The sequence below is a fragment of the Agelaius tricolor genome, unplaced genomic scaffold (assembly GCF_023055355.1).
Source record: "Agelaius tricolor isolate 1412-34295 unplaced genomic scaffold, bAgeTri1.0.p SCAF_13, whole genome shotgun sequence".
NCBI classification, from domain to species: Eukaryota; Metazoa; Chordata; class Aves; order Passeriformes; family Icteridae; genus Agelaius; species Agelaius tricolor.
In genome coordinates this window covers 17,652,520-17,666,982 of record NW_027269273.1, presented here as the reverse complement: position 1 = coordinate 17,666,982, position 14,463 = coordinate 17,652,520, and the positions used below count along the sequence as shown (strand labels likewise).

Genomic DNA, 14,463 nt, shown 5'->3' with positions numbered 1-14,463 from the left:
CCAGTCTCTAACATTTAGCATTTGTATAATGAATTTCTTTCCAGTTAGATTGTTAAATTGTGATGGTAGCTCAGTTTTTTGGTGACATTTTAGTGGTAGACCTTGTTCTATGCAGAAAGGATGTTCAATTTTATTTTTTCCCCTTGTAACTTGATTGTATCAGTGAAACTGAAAAAATATTTTTCTAATGGATGAATTTTATTTCAGTGTGATTGATATCGGCTTCAGCTCTGCATCAGTGTTCCAGAAGTTGCTGCAATTAAATTGAAACAGGGCTGTTAGTGTTTTTGTGGTGATTTGGTTTTTTGGTTGGTTTTTGTTTTCCTTTTTCTTTCTTTTTGTTAACAGATAGAGGCTTGGTTGGTACCAATAGATTTATGTGTTCTTAATTAAAGATGCAGCTTGAAGGAGTGTTGAGTATCTAAAATCTGCAGCTGAGATAATTAAGATAATAAGTAATCAACTTGCACAGATTTTCTTCATGAATATGTGAATGATATCTAAGTTCTGAGTTTACAGGCATCTGTGCTTTTCTTTATGTGCCTTTGGCATTATGGCAAGATTAACAGTTGCAGGCATTTCTTTCTCTTTAAAGTATTGTATGAGTTTACAAAATTAGATTTGAACTTCATACTCTTAGATTTTTATTCTCTAAAGTTAATAAAAGGGAAATAGAATTGTTCTAATAAATTAGCTTCTGCAATAAAAAATAATTCCCTTCTCAACATTGTTTGACTGGACAGCAGTAGCAGGTAAGCGTGAAGCTGCACGTTGTTCATCATATTCAAAGAATTGTTTAGGCTACAGCTGTTATTAGCTGAAGTACTAAACTGTGTAAGTAAAACTGGCACTTGAATCAGTAGGCATTGCCTGTATTTTTTGAACTAGAATAAAAACATGATTTTGCAGAAATGTGCCCTTCTGAGAGTGAAGGTTTCCACTTGCACTCCCATGGTGGTGACTGGTGGAGCAAATCTACAGTGTATTCAAGTCTCCATGAAGTAGTGTTTATTGTATTAAGTGTGGCATATGAAAGGATACATGCAGTCAGACAAGACAGTTGGATTTTCCTTTTGTTACAATATGAAAAATGTTCTTGCATCACAGGTCTCAAATCTGTATAAACACCTGTGTGAAGAAAGAAATTAATTAATAACATACACTCATATTGTAATATAACTTCTGTGTTTTCGATTGGCTTAATTATCTTGTCAAGCTAAATCTAGGATAATAATGCTTTTTAATTAATATGTCAAGTTCTTTACTCAAGTGTTTGAGTGACATCCTCTGTTACACCTGAGACCTAATAAATTATTAAATGGATTGAACATTGGTATCATGGTAACTTAAATTTGAAAATGTATTTTTGATATTACCATACTGTGCTGTTAGAGAAGATGAATGTAAAGAGGAAAAGGATGATTTAACAAAATTGCATTTTGTACTTCTTCCGAAATGTAAAAGAATGGCTGCTAACAGTGTGACTTAGGAATTGTAGATAGGGAAGAATAACTTTCTGGGTGAAAGAGGTGGATTTATTTTATTTCCAAACGCATCCTCTTGTGCATCCTTTGCATTATTCCTATTTTTGTCTTCTCTCCTTTTTTTCTCTGTCTTTACTCTGATTGCTTTCTTTCTTCCTTAGGATAGTTACTTCAAAACTGCTGAGAACTTTAAAAAGTTTTAGGTTTTTTTACAAACATTATTCCTAGTCAGTGAAGCCGATTATACTAAAACAAAGGTAATGTTGCAAACAGTTTTAGGTATTTCTTAATAATTTCATACCTCTTGTTAAAGTTAGAGAGATCTCATTATCTGTTCAGGTGAATCTGTCATCAGCTTTTTTACCTTAATCTAGTGTGGGTGAAGCAGCAAAAGGATACTGTGGAACCTTTCCCTGTCCAGTATGTGGGAAGCCTCTGCATGCAGAAGTGTAGATTTCTGAGCACAAGAAATGTGCTCAGAAATCTACATGCATCTACACTTTCGTGCATTTGCTTTAATGGTTCTTTTTAAAATGTCCTTTATTGTTCTCTACTTGAGGATACCCAAGAGGGCTTGGAGACTTCAGCTCTGTCCATTCCTCCATTTGACTTGCCTTCACTTTGAGCCAGCTCATTAATAAATCTTCAACTGTGCTTTAATTTTTTGCAGATGATGTGATGCAGACCACTTACTGTGAAGTTGACTTGGACAAGGGAAGAAGAGATGCATTTGTGTATGCTATCAAAAATCACTATTGGTACCAGATGTATATTGATGACTTGCCAATATGGGGTGAGTGATATTGTGCATTAATGATTGGATTACACCTACTTAAGTCCTGTACTAGTGGGTTTCATGGAGTCATTTAGTGACTAAGCTTTGTTACAAGAATTTCACAAGAAATTTACATGCAAGTCAAATTCACAAGAATATGAAGTAAAGTAGTAGAGGACATAATCTTAACCTGCACCATGGGAGAGTTAGGTTGAACATTAGGAAGCATTTCTTCACAGAAAGGTTGAATAGACTTTGGAATGGGCTGCCCAGGGAGATGTTGGAGTCACCATCCCTGGAGGTGTCTAAGGAAAGACTGGATGTGGCACTCAGTGCCATGGTGTAGTTGACAAGGTGATGTTGGGTCATAGGTTGGACTCAATGATCTCAGTGGTCTTTTCCAACCTAATCAGTTCTGTGTGAAATAAGTTGAAGGCTTATTGCATTGAAAGAACAGTAGGATGGCTGTACTAGTGAAATACAAAAACAGTGAAAAGCTGTTTTGTTTCTAAAGCCCTGATTTAATAACAATAAGTTCTTAGGTTTAAATTTGTTCAGATGTTCAAGTAGGTGGTGATTAGGTAGGTTACTTGGAAGGGTCATGTTATTGTGATCATAAATAACAAGCTTATTTGAGAGTTGAAACTTTATTTTGCTACTTTTCTTTATTACTCATGCAAAAACTGTTTGGTTTAATTTTATGGTCATTTAGTGGCTGTTAACAGTGTTGCTTTGTTGTCTGTGTTTATATGGAGTTTTATTTTACTTACTCTTTTACAGTTCTCAGAATTTCTCTTGCTGAGTATTATTTACCTGGGTTTAGAAGTGCTTGTGTCTTGAATAATAAAAATGTGTGTATCTTTATTGCCATTGTCTCCTAAGGTCTCTTGTGTTTTGTTGCTCCCTCATAATCTGTGATCACTTACCTAGTAAGGGGTGCTCTGCAGATTGCACTTTGCACTGATAGCAATCAACCAAACTCTCCAAGGCCTAATCTCCCTGTTGTAGATATTTAAACTGAAAGGAAATGAAAAACAGCCATAAGCTCTTTGTTGCCTGTGTTCTGTGAAAGAGGTAAACCTGCCCAAACTAAACCAAGTCCCACAGCACCTACAGAAACACAGTTCAAGTCATGCAAGAAAAGTTCTTTGATAGCTGGTATGAGTAATGCTATCCATCATTAATTCATTTTGACAAAGGCTGCTTTTTTTAGCTCTTTCTTATTTTAATTTGTTTTAGAAAATATCTGTTAGATGAACATGGCAGAAATATTAACACTTCGTCCATTTATTATTTATCTGGTTGTCAGGAAGGTCTGGGTTTGTTTTAATGCGTCTGTTTTTAAGAGATACCATTATAATGCCTGAAGAGAAGTACTTAAGTATTGATTTGGTTCTTTTCAGCTGATATGTTTATTGTGTGTAATGGCTCTGTAGCCAGGCTTGGAGAAGACCTGAATTACTCTGTGTGACCTTTACTGTACTGCTTGTGCAATTGCTGGTAGGCTTTTTAAAAGCATGCATGAGTGACAGTTGTTGCTACAATATTTTTTAGGGCTTTGGCCTTTCAGCAAAAGACCAGTGAATTATTTTTCTAGACTAGTGGCAGGTATGTAGGGTTGAATTGCCCAGGGATAATGGATGCTAAGCTGACTTCTTTGGAATCCTGTGTGGCTAACAAGTCTTGGAGGCTTTCTTTTTTGGAATTTTTTTTTTCTGGTTATGTTTCATCATCCAGAATGCCGAAAAACAAACATACCTACTAAATCTTCTACACATGACAAATGTTATGCTCTAGCTAAAAGATCTGTTTTCCTGTGATTGAGTGTTTTTAATGTTTCCCAGTAGTATGCTTTTTATGCACAAGAAGTCAACTAGAAAACATGTAGAATATAGGTATCATCTTTCTAAGATATAAAGAAGCTATTTTTGATAGTTTGGAACCAGGATCTCAAGCTGTGCTACATAATGGGGACTCCAGGATCCTAAGTACAGGTAATATTATGTAAGGATATAATCTGACATCAGGTGTGAAGGCAAGTGGTGCTGACAGTTTTGGTCTGTGTCTGCTGCAGGTTAGGTGAAAGTAGCAGGACTGCAGGTTGGTCAATATTAGCCTGACTTTTATTCAAAAAATTAAAATGAGTTCTTGGTGGGGGACTGAGAAAGGAGTGGATGCACCTGAACTAATTAGAAGAGTTTATCTGCAAGTCTGAATTAGTATTTTGGACCTTTGTTTTCCCAGTACAGTGGAGAAAACTGGGAATATAGCTTATCTGCAATAATTTTGGTTTTCCTGGGTCTCTGTTCAGCAACAGAAATGTTTTGGGCTCTGAATGCTGCTTAAAACTTAAAGCACTGAGACTTGCTGGTAACTGAACAGTTTTTAAGTATTTCTGTTGTGAATATGGCATGAATGATGCTGTACAAACTGCAGAGGCTGTACACATGCCTCTGCCAGCTTGCTGGTGCCTTTGAGTGTGTTGTGTAGACTTGTCTAGTACCATGTAATGTGGTGGCAGGTAGAGACACTGAAGAAAGCAAATATCTTTTGCTTGATCGTTGTTTCAAAGCTGTAACTATTTCTAAATAGTTACTAAATTTCAGTAATTATAATGAAGGGAACTGTTAGGACTGTTTAAGATACATGGATATGGGTGTAAGATCAGAAGTAGTTATGATGGCATCTCTGAAATACTCTGAATACTGAAAAGGGTTTTTTTGGTTTCATGAGGATAGTGTCCAGAACTGGTTACCCTTAGCTTGCATTAAAAATAGCTTGTGCTGAATGACTTTTTTGTTACTGTGTGAAGGCTCTCATCTTGATCCACTTTATTTGGATTACCTATGTTGAGAACCTCACTGCCCAGCATGTATTGAATGTACTGTATGACCCAATATCCTGGTTTTTTTCATTGTTGCTTTGCATCTTGTAGCTGGATTAAACCAAAATTTTGTTCCCTAAATGTAGATGGCTGGAATCCATTTTTAGTGCTACCAAAATAAAGTTCTCTGTGAAGAGTGTAAAAGAAAAGGATTCAGATGGTGCTAATGTTTGCTGAGAATTCTAGGCAACTTCTCTTTAATTCTATTCTTAAAGCAGACCATTCACTTCCCTGGGCTCCACCAGATGCATTCCTGGCACTCCTCCTGTCTCCTGGCAAACTTTAGTTAAGTTCATCCTTTATGTTCTTTATGATTTTCCACCTTGCTAAGGCTTACTGCTACCAGACATATGCACAAACACTAATTCTCAAAATTCACCCTGAAAGTCGTCAAGCCCTGTAAGGACTACTCTATTTTCAGTAGAGACTAGGCATAAATTAACCTTTCTTAACTGCTGATAACTGAAGTTAACGACATCAAACTGCTGTTTGAGGGCTCTGTAAGGTTTACACTATTTTCTAATCTGAAAAAGGCAACAAGATCTTTCTAAGTGCATTCAGAAAAAATTATTCCATTTTATATTTTTTCCTGAATTGCTGTCCCACAGTGGAGAGAGAGACTAGGCTTAATTGTTTCAGGACATTCCCTATCTATGTGAAGCACTGTGTTAGTTCATTCCTTCAGTGAGTGATTAATCAGAATGTTCTTTAAGTAGTTTAGAGGTCTGTATTGTCTGGATACTACCATGGGAACAGATGGCATGGCAGGTGCCAGGCTATATGGTGGAGGCACAAACTGGCACATGTTTTGTGTAGATGGCATATACAAGGCAATCCTGACAGATGAGCATGAGTGAAAAACTTGACAGAAATACTACCCTGAAAATTAAAAAACACAGGTGATGCACAAGGGCTCTTCCTTCATATACCTGGTGCTTTGAGGTAGTCTGTTCATATCCTTCACCCACTTGTTCTCCCATTCCCCTCAGCCTTGTGTATCTTGAGTGCTGCTTTTTTTGTGACTTTCCATTTTGTACATCTTGCATGTGATCTTTGATCTTGACATCAAAGGTGACACAGCCTGGGAACTTGTTGACTGTTAAACTTTTTATTTTCACCCAGCATAGCACAGTCTCTGGAATTCTTCTGTGGTAGATGACATTTTGACACTAACTTACTGAAAATTAAGAACCTAATCATAGAATGGTTTGGATGGTTTGAATTGGAAGAGAACATAAAGCTCATCATGGTACAGCCACAGCTTGTCTTGGGCAACCTGCAACCTGTACCATTCTCACAGTAAAGAATTTCTTCCTAATATAAAACCACATTTTTGGCAAGCATTGGAAAGCTGTGTGCAAACAAGAGCAAAAACCATTTGTTGGGAAGTAAACTAATGAGGATTACAGAGAAAAAGTAAAATCCTTAAGAGGAAGAAAAACGAGCAAATAGATAGTTGGAAGATGGGAAATTGTAGAGGTCTTGGCTAAGTTCTGCTAGGAAAAATGAATTTCTATTTAGCCAGTTATTTATCTGGTAACAATTGCAACTGTTGTTGGGTTTTCTGCAGTGTTTGTAGCTGCAAGATTTTTCTTTTAATGTCATTGCAAAATGCTTCTTTCAGTGACCCATGGATTGAAAGTGGAGTCCAGATATTAGAGTTGAGAAGAAAAGTCTATGGTCTTCTGTGTCCTCTTTGTTTATGTTACTTTTTTAGCTGGCAAAACTTTGTAATGCATGTTTTTAAAAAGTAAATGCAAAATATCTGAAAAGCATACCTGTAATACATGCTTGCACTTGTTTTCTATGCAGGGATTGTTGGAGAAGCAGATGAAAATGGAGAAGATTATTACCTTTGGACTTACAAAAAACTTGAAATTGGTTTCAATGGAAATAGAATTGTAGATGTCAATCTGACCAGTGAAGGAAAGGTGAAATTGGTACCAAACACAAAAATCCAGATGTCATATTCAGTAAGTAATTTGGTGATGCACGTGTAATAAGAAATTCTACATGGTGAAATAACTCAAAAATAGGTACTTGTATACTATAATATGTACTGATATGTTGGGCTGTGTTAGAGGAAGATGCATCTTCACTCCTTCAATTATTCTGTTTTGTTGCTGAAAAACCTTGGTAGATTTATTAATAACGAATGTAAAATTATGATTTTTGAAGTACTCCAAACAAACTGGAGCTTCTGTAATGTGCAGAAAAGTGTTTTAGTGGGAAAGGAAGATAAACCCTGGAAGGATGGAGACTAGAAGTATAGGGGACCCATGAGTAGGTACACATTGTCTTCATGTTTGGACTTCTGACCATTGTATCATGGGTTTGAACTGGATTCTCAGCTAGTATAAGAACCCACTGTAAGCCTTTATACTTTGCAAGCAGTTAATGTCAAAATTTACTTTGTTTTGCAATTCCAGTAGAAATTTCTTATTTATATAACATGATTTATAAGGTTTTAAATTTCTTTTTCTGAAGCTCTCTGATATGATATTGAGTTGCTATGATAAAAGGTAATGAATAAACAATGCTTGCTGGTTGAGACAGATGAATTTTTTCAGTTTTCCTCTTTATTTAGTTGATGTTACTTAAATCAAGTGATGGTTCACTTGTCATGTTCAACACATTTGTATAGTGAAACCATTTTTTAATGCACTGCTTTTCTTCCATGCGTAGATGTGAGCATAGGATTTTATTTCACAAAATATTCTTGCCACAGTTACATTTCTTTTGTGATGAATAAGTTGTAGAGTTTAAAGTGCAGATAACTGGATTTTGTATGTTCATTTTAGAATTACATTTATACTCATTTCCCTATTTTTGCTGCAAAATTGATAGTAGAAATTTCAGAATTTGCTATTTCAAATTCTACCATCATTGTGAAGTCCATTTGCTCTAAATTTTAAGTTGGACAGCAACTTAAAAGCTGAGTAGCAGCCAGTAATAAAAATAACATAAGATATTCCCTTAAAAGACTTTTTAGCATGCAAAGCTCAGGACTTCTCTATCAAATTCTGTTGGCATCACTGGGCAATTGCTGGGCTGGCCTGTGTGTGGTTTAATTCACAGATTGTCACTGGTGGATTTGTTCTAAACTGTGCTTCAATGTGGCAGATGCTCAAATGAGAAATGTATCTGCTTGAAACAATTTTGAAAGCTATTAATCTTGAACAAAGTTGTAATTTGAACTGAGGAACATTAATATCAAACCTCAAAGTGAGTAGTGCTGACATCTTGGGGTTTTTAACATGTCTCAGGACTGTGGTGAGTGATTGGGGTGTTCAATCTACATTTATATGCTTCCTTCTATACTCAGTAAGAGAACAGCTGGTGTTCATTCTATGCCTGACCTGTAGATGCCAGTCTTTAAGAACATCATTCCATTATTTTTTGCCAAACCCCATTCATATTGAAGAAGACACCTAAAGTGGACGATTTTTAATATGTGTTCTGAGTTTCTGCATGTGAGTATAGCTAAAAATACTGTAAGGACCTTTTCAAATATAAACATTTCTCTCTTCAGGTGAAATGGAAGAAATCAGATGTGAAGTTTGAAGACCGATTTGACAAGTATCTTGACCCATCTTTCTTTCAGCACAGAGTATGTATTGTTCCATGACAGCCTTACAATACATCCCTTTACAATGGTTGCATTAGTTTAGATGTCATGCAATTTTTGGATTACATCCTTGAATTTTCATATTTTCCAAGTGCTCTGGGACAATAAAGCAGGGAGGTCTGACTATTGTTTAAGTGGCAATGTTGCTGCTAAAATAGGATGGCTCCATTCTTCTGGAGCGCTTCAATAAATGTGCAGGCAAGCCTCAAGCTTGCAGAAAATACAGTGTAGTTCAAAAAAATACATTCAGGTGACCAGAAGCAATGAAACTTCAGGGACTGTGCAACTGTGTAAGCTGAATAAGTGCAGTTGGCCATTGGTACACTTCTTTCTGAAGTAAATGCAGAGCAATAAGCATTAACTAAGCCAGTTATCAGTTGTGGCGCTATCAGTTGTGTTTAAATCTGTGGTTGTAATCTCCTTAGGGGTAGTGTACTGAGCTGTGCTGCTTTCTGAATGGAGGGACTTTGCATTCTGTTTGGAGCTCAGTGAAAACCAGAAGTATATGCTTTTGAGAGCAAAAATAATGCTGCTGCACGTTTTCATCCTGTGCAGTAATTCCTTTGGCTTCTCTACTTGAACCTCTTCTCTAGGAAGGCAGCAGTACATCATGTTGCTTTTTGCTTACCAAGGGAGCATGCACAGCCAATTGCTCAAACTTTGCTGCTGCTTAACTAAGTTGTGATAGCTTGGTCCTGAGCAAGGCCGGCTGATAAAAAGGTTTATGAGTGGTGTTTCACAGGCTAGTTTTAGTGTCACTCTCTGAAAATGTAGTGTTACTTAGCTGGTGCTGACAAGTAGTCCTTATAGGCAACAATTTATCATTATTGGAGCAATTTGAAACACATTTACAGCTCTGAATTTTATGTGTGTGTTTTCTTTTTGTAGATTCACTGGTTTTCAATTTTCAATTCTTTTATGATGGTAATCTTTCTGGTTGGCCTGGTGTCTATGATATTAATGAGAACTCTGCGAAAAGATTATGCAAGATACAGCAAGGAGGAAGAAATGGATGATATGGTAAGACCTGCATCCATGCTTTAAAAACTCCTTTTTTAAGGCTTATTGTTTTCCTGTTGTACATTCATTGTGTTAGCAGCTCTGAATGGCTTTCTTCAACTGGACAGAAATTGCCTTTTGTGTGTCTTGGAAGTGTTTTCTTTATAACATGCTTCTAGGTTGCGACCCAAAAATCTCTCTCTAGTCACTATGTTAATGTTCATATCCAACCTTAGGATTAACTAGGTCCATTCTGACTTTGTAGTAGAAGCCTGATGTACTCCTAAGCACCTCAGAGGCTTTAGGGACAGGGAGGGATTCTGATAGATTTTACTGTGTCATACATTCAGGTAGTAATTTGTTGTCTTCATAAGCATCTGAAAAGTAAACTTTTCGATTTGATGCATTTAGAAGACAAGACACACTTCACTTGAAGTTGCTTTATTAAATCAGACCTTTTGTTTTTATGTAGCTTGTGTGTTTGTCTTTAATTGTCATGACTAGACTTAAAATTTGTTGTTGTTGTTCCCAGGACAGAGATCTAGGTGATGAGTATGGGTGGAAGCAGGTCCATGGAGATGTGTTTAGACCATCCAGTCATCCTCTAATATTTTCATCGCTTATTGGGTCTGGCTGTCAAATTTTTGCTGTGTCTCTTATAGTTATTATTGTTGCAATGATAGAAGATTTATACACAGAGTAAGTATAATTGTGCCATGTCTTCCATATATAAATGTTTAAGTGAACAAAATAATTACAAAAATTATTGTTCTAACTGGCCTGAAAAAAAGTGTTTGAGAGTATCTAGTAGTAATCTGTAGATCAGATGTAGTATTAAGAAGTGCTCTTTTAATTTGTAATGAAACTTTATCCTACTGTTATCACGTTAGTCAATCTCCTTTGATTTTCCCTTTTAGTGCTTGCTTTTTGAATGATTTATTTTGAAACTAGTTTGTTGTTCTGCAGAATCACTAGTAGATAATATGGGAATTATATGGATTCAAAGGTACATATTTCGCTCCTGGTTTCACCCAGAGTGACAAGATGTTAGTATATTTCTGGCCCCACCATGTCCTGTGAAGACTGAAATAAGAGTGTGCTCTGTTGTGAATAGTCCTGTTTTCTGCTGACAAGTCAGTATTAAGTCAGTCTTATCACAAGTCTGCTTGGGAATGAAAATGTAATCCTTTAAGTTCTTTTGAACACATTGTGCTCAGCCTGTGTTGATGTAAAATCCCCAGAAATACGTCCTGACCGGAAAAAATCAATCAAAAAAAAAGAAATAATACTCAAGTTTAAATTTAACACACCACTTGTAGTTCACCTGTTTTCTTCCTTTACCTCTTAATTTGATTGAGATTTTTGGGTTACTGGGTGGACTTCATCTGCTTCTGTAGTGATTGTGTTTTGGGTATTGGAGGGAATTATTGGCTTGTGTTTGGGTTTTTTGGGTTTTTTTACAAGTGATTTGTTTTAAGCAGTGACTAAACTTTGATCTGCATCACTTGTAACTTGATTTTAGCAAGTTGTAATACTTCTGATGTGCCGCTAGAGGGAACTCTTGTTTTTCAATTTAGTGGCCTTTTACCGGTGTGTTTAAAAAGCCACCCTGTAGTACCAGAATCTTGGCATATTTTCATTTTCCATAGGGTGTTATTCCCCTCCTTGTGTCTCATGGTTATATTTCTGGACAAGCATACATACACGCTTTTAGTTGTGCAGCATATCAGCTCTACAGAGGACAAAATGAAACCATTTCAGAATGTATGTGCCCTGTAGGGAGGCTGTAGGTTAGTCATGTCACTTGTAAAATGTATCAGATTAGTATTTTTTGAAAAGATGTGTGCACTTAGTCTTTTATTGCAATAGGCCTTTCTGTCACTTTCAAAGTGAATTTAATTCTGGGTGTGTAGTGGAACAATTGACCAAATGTGGTGCAGACAATTGTTATGTTTAGGAAAATAGCACCAAGTCTGGTGTTTTTACTTGTAGTCTGGATTTACACAGTGGCAGTGCCATTTCAGACTGTGCCTGCTCTTGGGGGTTTTGCATGTGTCTCTAAATTGTCTTAAGTTACTAGAAGCTTTTAAAAAACAAATACTGGTAAAACAGTCCTTCCGTGTGTGTGACCAGCAGGTATATTTGCTTTGGTCATGCTGTCATGGAAGCTTAAGTGCTAAAGATTGCTTCTTTGAGTGCAGCAGGCATCCAGGAATGGTTCCTCAAAAACCAAAATGGCAGTAACTAGAATCTCTCAGAGCACCTAATTTGAAGAAAGAACAGTAAGTCAGCTGAAAACCTACTGCTATTTGCTGTCGAAGAATAGCAGAGGGATGTGGGGAAACAATTTTATTAATGAATAACATTTATATCTTCCTATTCTTAGATATGATCTTTTAAAATGTATTTGGAAATGGCTTCTTTGATTTAAAATTATTAGCTTTGCTTGTAAAATTTCAGAAAAATTATGCCAAAATTAGTAGTCCAATATTTAATGGGGTGACATTTAAAAATTACTAAGCTCTTCTGATTGCACTACTTAATGCTGATTTGTGACTTCATTATAGTATTTATAGTTTCTAAATCTAATTTTCTGCCAGATGAGCACTTTCCATCTTAAAAGTTAATTTCTGGGGGATGGCAGAAACATTATTCACAATCTTAGTATATTTTTGTTAATACTGGCCTTTTGACATTTTATCTGCAGTTGAATCTTACACTTAATGGATGTCATGTAAATAATTATTTATGCACAAAGTAGACACATCCAAATGTCAGGGTATATTTATCAGAGGTGAGAGTCTGTACTCCAGTTAAAATAAATGCATGTTAGGAAAGACTGTAGTATGTCCAAACTCTCTTTCCCACATTGAATTAGACTTGGCCAAAGCCTTGTGTACAAACAGTTCTCATTCTTACACAGATTTTACAGTTCAAGCACTTCTAAATATTTGTATTACATAAAAATATTAAATAACTGCTTCTGCTAAAAATACAGGGTTTTTTTGCTCTAATCATGTTTGGTTTTGTATGTCATTATGTCATTTACCAAAAACATCCCTTTTTGTAGGAGAGGATCAATGCTTAGTACAGCTATATTTGTTTATGCTGCAACATCACCAGTGAATGGATATTTTGGAGGAAGCCTTTATGCTAGACAAGGAGGTAAATTGTTTTAATGTTTCAGCATTTTCATTGCATTGTTAAATGGAAAAGTTATTATTTTATGATTTGTACCAATGTAGAAGAGTCCTCATGGAGTTAGATGGAATCCATTAGATTCCTAATAAACAGGAAATATTTTGGGTGTATTTAACTTTCATATTATCTACTCAGTCAGTACTGGCTATGCTTTCTGAAAAGCTAACTAAAGTCTTAGGTTAATTTAAAAGAGCTAAAGAGCTGTTAATAGTTGTGACTTCCAAATTGCTTGTTATACTCTTGTATATAATTTTTGGCTCATGACATCCACAGAGTATAATAGCCTTTCTCCTTTGTGTAACATGTTGTTAAACAGCTCATGTCATCTTCTCCAGATGACTCCTACGTGGTCCTCTTCTTTATGCACTGGAGGGGTTGTGTTTGGCTAACACAAAAAGGACAAGTATAGATTATTTACTAGACCATTAATTGCAGATGGGGAGAACGGTTTATATCATCTTTTAAAGAGAGTTGTTCTACTTTCCAGTATTGCTCTGCTTTATACTTAGCAAATCAAAATGAGCATCAGTAGAGAGCAGAAGCCAAGTAAAATTGACAGAAGATTTGAACAGGCTGTCTTCAAATGCTCTCCACTATGCCTCTGAGTTATGACCAGTTAGATTCTTGCAGTGCACTAGCTTCATCCATTCCCTATGCTGCAATAAAAGAATAATCAATATCTATTATCTTCTAGAGTGCTTAAAAAAAAATTCTGGTAAGTTCATTAAAGAAAATTTGTATCTTTTTAGCATGATATACCTGTTAATGTTCAATCTCAAGACTACTTTGAGTTTGGAGGTTAGAAGTTTATTTTCATGTGGCTTGTTTATAAAGCTAGCAATTTGTACAAAACCAGATCTAGTTAGGAAAGGGGTTGCTGTGCTGTTATGTATTGTGATCTGTAGTTGAGCCAGATAAGCTTTTTTTTTTTACAGGTAAACATGTAGCAAACCATGAAATGCTGATTATGTGGGCACATGGTGAAAATACTTATGATTGTCTTGAAAAAATATGCTTTTAAAAATATTTTTTACTTACTGCATATTAATATCACGGTGTATAAATGTAGACAGTTTTTAAGAGCATAGAAAGTACAGGGAATACAGATAGGGGAAATTTTTAAGGAGTTGCCCAAAAGGATTTCTTTGATCTCCTCAGGGAGCTCTAAACTTAGTAATAACTGCTAACAGATGTTCTGTTCCCTTGATGCTTGGACTTTAGAAATCACTTTCTTTCTACCTTTTCTGTATATATATAAAATATCAAGAGTCCAGTTTTCCTGTATGTTAAATGCTGTGGCATTTTGCTTTTTAGCAGGGATAGCCCTTTCCTTAATGCATCCTGAAGGTGTGTCTGGGTTGGCTGGGTCCAGCTTGGACCAGGGCAACCCCGAGCAGGAGCTGCCTGGAAGCAGCTGCAGTGCTGAGCTCTCCTGGGAGCAGTGCTGAGCTCTCCTGTGCTCTCCAAGCATTGTCTAATGCTCTGCTATCTC

At 36.1% G+C, this 14,463-nt stretch overlaps 1 protein-coding gene across 1 annotated transcript in view; it reads left to right on the top strand.

Annotated features, from left to right (window-relative positions):
• Positions 1-14,463, top strand: part of TM9SF3 (transmembrane 9 superfamily member 3) — a 41,885-nt gene that overhangs the window by 9,630 nt on the left and 17,792 nt on the right. The window contains exons 3-8 of the mRNA XM_071438991.1: positions 2,155-2,277; positions 6,956-7,116; positions 8,676-8,753; positions 9,660-9,791; positions 10,303-10,469; positions 12,841-12,935. Of these exons, the coding sequence (XP_071295092.1) occupies positions 2,155-2,277; positions 6,956-7,116; positions 8,676-8,753; positions 9,660-9,791; positions 10,303-10,469; positions 12,841-12,935 (756 nt within the window). The remainder of the gene's footprint in view (positions 1-2,154; positions 2,278-6,955; positions 7,117-8,675; positions 8,754-9,659; positions 9,792-10,302; positions 10,470-12,840; positions 12,936-14,463) is intronic.